This window comes from Sardina pilchardus, chromosome 22 (genome assembly GCF_963854185.1).
Source record: "Sardina pilchardus chromosome 22, fSarPil1.1, whole genome shotgun sequence".
In the NCBI taxonomy this organism is placed as follows: Eukaryota; Metazoa; Chordata; class Actinopteri; order Clupeiformes; family Clupeidae; genus Sardina; species Sardina pilchardus.
The window spans coordinates 2,593,316-2,595,815 of NC_085015.1; the positions used below are offsets into that span (position 1 = coordinate 2,593,316).

Below are 2,500 nucleotides of genomic sequence, written 5' to 3' on the forward strand. Positions count from 1 at the left end.
CTTAAATCAATGTTAAAAATGTGAAATCGTAAAATACATTTTTCACTTTAACTAGGGTAATTACTGTACTCACGACTTCAACATAAATCCCAATGGGGCAATTATTTGCAAAATGTTCAATAAAAAACGGCATATTTGAAATAATTTCTTGCCTTTTGTCCTTTCACAAAATAAGAAATGACAAAAGAAAAGAAAAGAAGAAGAGAAAAGAAAAATTGGGATTTCATTTTTGGGCAAAATCTAACAGCCCTAACACTGGGACATGAAAACTTATCTGAACAGTCACTCTGTAGGTGGACGAAGCCAAGGGTTTAATGGGTAAGTGTCGTGGGAATGAACACACACACACACACACACACACACACCGCACGTCTAAAATGCTACTTCTTACCTGAGTAGGCTATGGGCATACTAAGCAACAGCATTTCTTTGGTGACACACAGCTTTAGAGCCTTCTCTGTGAAACACACACACACACACACACACACACACACACACACACACACACACACACACACACACACACACACACACACACACACACACACACACACACACACACACACACACACACACACACACACACACACACAAATCAGCAGTTGACCACAGGTGCACAACAACCAAAGTTGAAACGGCAGAGAGAGGACTGATTTAACAGCGCTACTTACTGAAGGCATCCAGGGCCTGGAAGCCTAAACTGGGACGTGCTCTATAAACAACAAACACACACACACAACATTAAGGGCCTGGAAGCCTAAACAACAAGCAAACACACACACACACACACAGCATTGAGACGGCAGAGCAGCACTTCGGAATGCAGCAGTCCAGAATTAATCAGGTAGAGCGGAATGTTTGGTGAACGTTTGCGAACAATCAGTCTGAGGAGGTAGTTCTTCGTGAACATACAGTGGAACTGAACGTGAGTTCAATGTTAGCACCAAATCGTTCAAATTTAACTGGTCAAAGAAAACATTCACCGATTAACGAACGGTCGCCACTGTTTGATCCAATTTGATCTCCCCTTTTAAACATCTGGCCTGCGCAGGACACCAGAGCTCCCCCTGCTGGACACTCACGTGAGTACTGCGCAGGACACCAGAGCTCCCCCTGCTGGACACTCACGTGAGTACTGCGCAGGACACCAGAACTCCCCCTGCTGGACACTCACGAGAGTACTGCGCAGGACACCAGAACTCCCCCTGCTGGACACTCACGTGAGTACTGCGCAGGACACCAGAACTCCCCCTGCTGGACACTCACGTGAGTACTGCGCAGGACACCAGAACTCCCCCTGCTGGACACTCACGAGAGTACTGCGCAGGACACCAGAACTAGCCTGGATGCCAGACCGAAGTTTAGCCCCGCCTCCATTCTTTTTCTGCAGGGAACTTCGGTCTGGCACTGCTCCGTTCAGCTGCTACTATTCGAGATACACTTCGGCTCGGACCAATCACATTTCACAGGGCGGGCTTTACGTGATGATTGACATATGAACAGCAGTGACGTTCACGGCTGCATGCGTCCTCGTTCAACGAGTTGGGTGTGAGACCATGTTGGCTTAGGTTGATTTTGATTGCAACAGAAAGATAGATAGATAGATAGATACTTTATTGATCCCAAGGGGAAATTCAAGAAACGCTATGGCTATGAATGCATAATTTGTTCATGCAGTTTGGCCTTTCGTTTATCTTAGCTATTGAAACGGAGGTTTTATCACGGATTCGCACAACTATTTCTGAACACTTAGACCAACGAGGATATGTGGGAAAACTTCAGTTTCACTTTCACCCAGTTAAAACAGCATGTTTGGGTGATGTTGTTCCCGTTTGTTTAAAAATGTCTGTTTGCTCGTTGGGTTAACGACACACTTCCCCAGCTGTTCATTGCATACAGTTTGAAGGAATTATTTTTAAAAACGAAGGAGGATGTTTTCCATAGCCTACCCTGCTACATATTTCTGTCTTAGATTTCGCAGATACTGACAGCCAATAACTGTTTGGTTTGGTCTATCCAATGAGTGCAGAGCTATCCCCCCCGCACTGTATCGGTTGAATCACGCCCCATAATCGCAGCTGAATGGAGCAGTTTCAGACTCATATTCTGATAAGAATTGAGTATGACGTCGTCAGGCTACACCAGAACTCCCTCTGCTGGAAACTCACGTGAGTACTGCAGGGCTGCTGTCTGTGAGTGAGGCATCCGCGGGCAACAGGGACTCGGAACCCTCAGAGGGGGCGGGGTCAGGTTCAGGCTTCCGGATCAGGAATAACATGAAGGTGCCCACCAGACTGATCACCGTCAGGGAGATGAACAGCGTCTGGCGGTCCTTATCTGGACACACACACACACACACACACACACACACACACACACACACACACACACACACACACACACACACACACACACACACACACACACACACACACGACCAGAAGAAACATCATCCGTCACACACACAATTCCATGAACACAACCAGACTGACGATTGTGA

At 46.7% G+C, this 2,500-nt stretch overlaps 1 protein-coding gene across 1 annotated transcript in view; it reads right to left on the reverse strand.

Moving 5' to 3' along the window:
- Positions 1-2,500, reverse strand: part of LOC134069553 (UNC93-like protein MFSD11) — a 13,129-nt gene that overhangs the window by 4,472 nt on the left and 6,157 nt on the right. The window contains exons 8-10 of the mRNA XM_062525510.1: positions 2,169-2,337; positions 672-712; positions 392-457 (exon numbers count right to left, since the gene is read on the reverse strand). Coding sequence (XP_062381494.1) covers positions 392-457; positions 672-712; positions 2,169-2,337 — 276 coding nt within the window. The remainder of the gene's footprint in view (positions 1-391; positions 458-671; positions 713-2,168; positions 2,338-2,500) is intronic.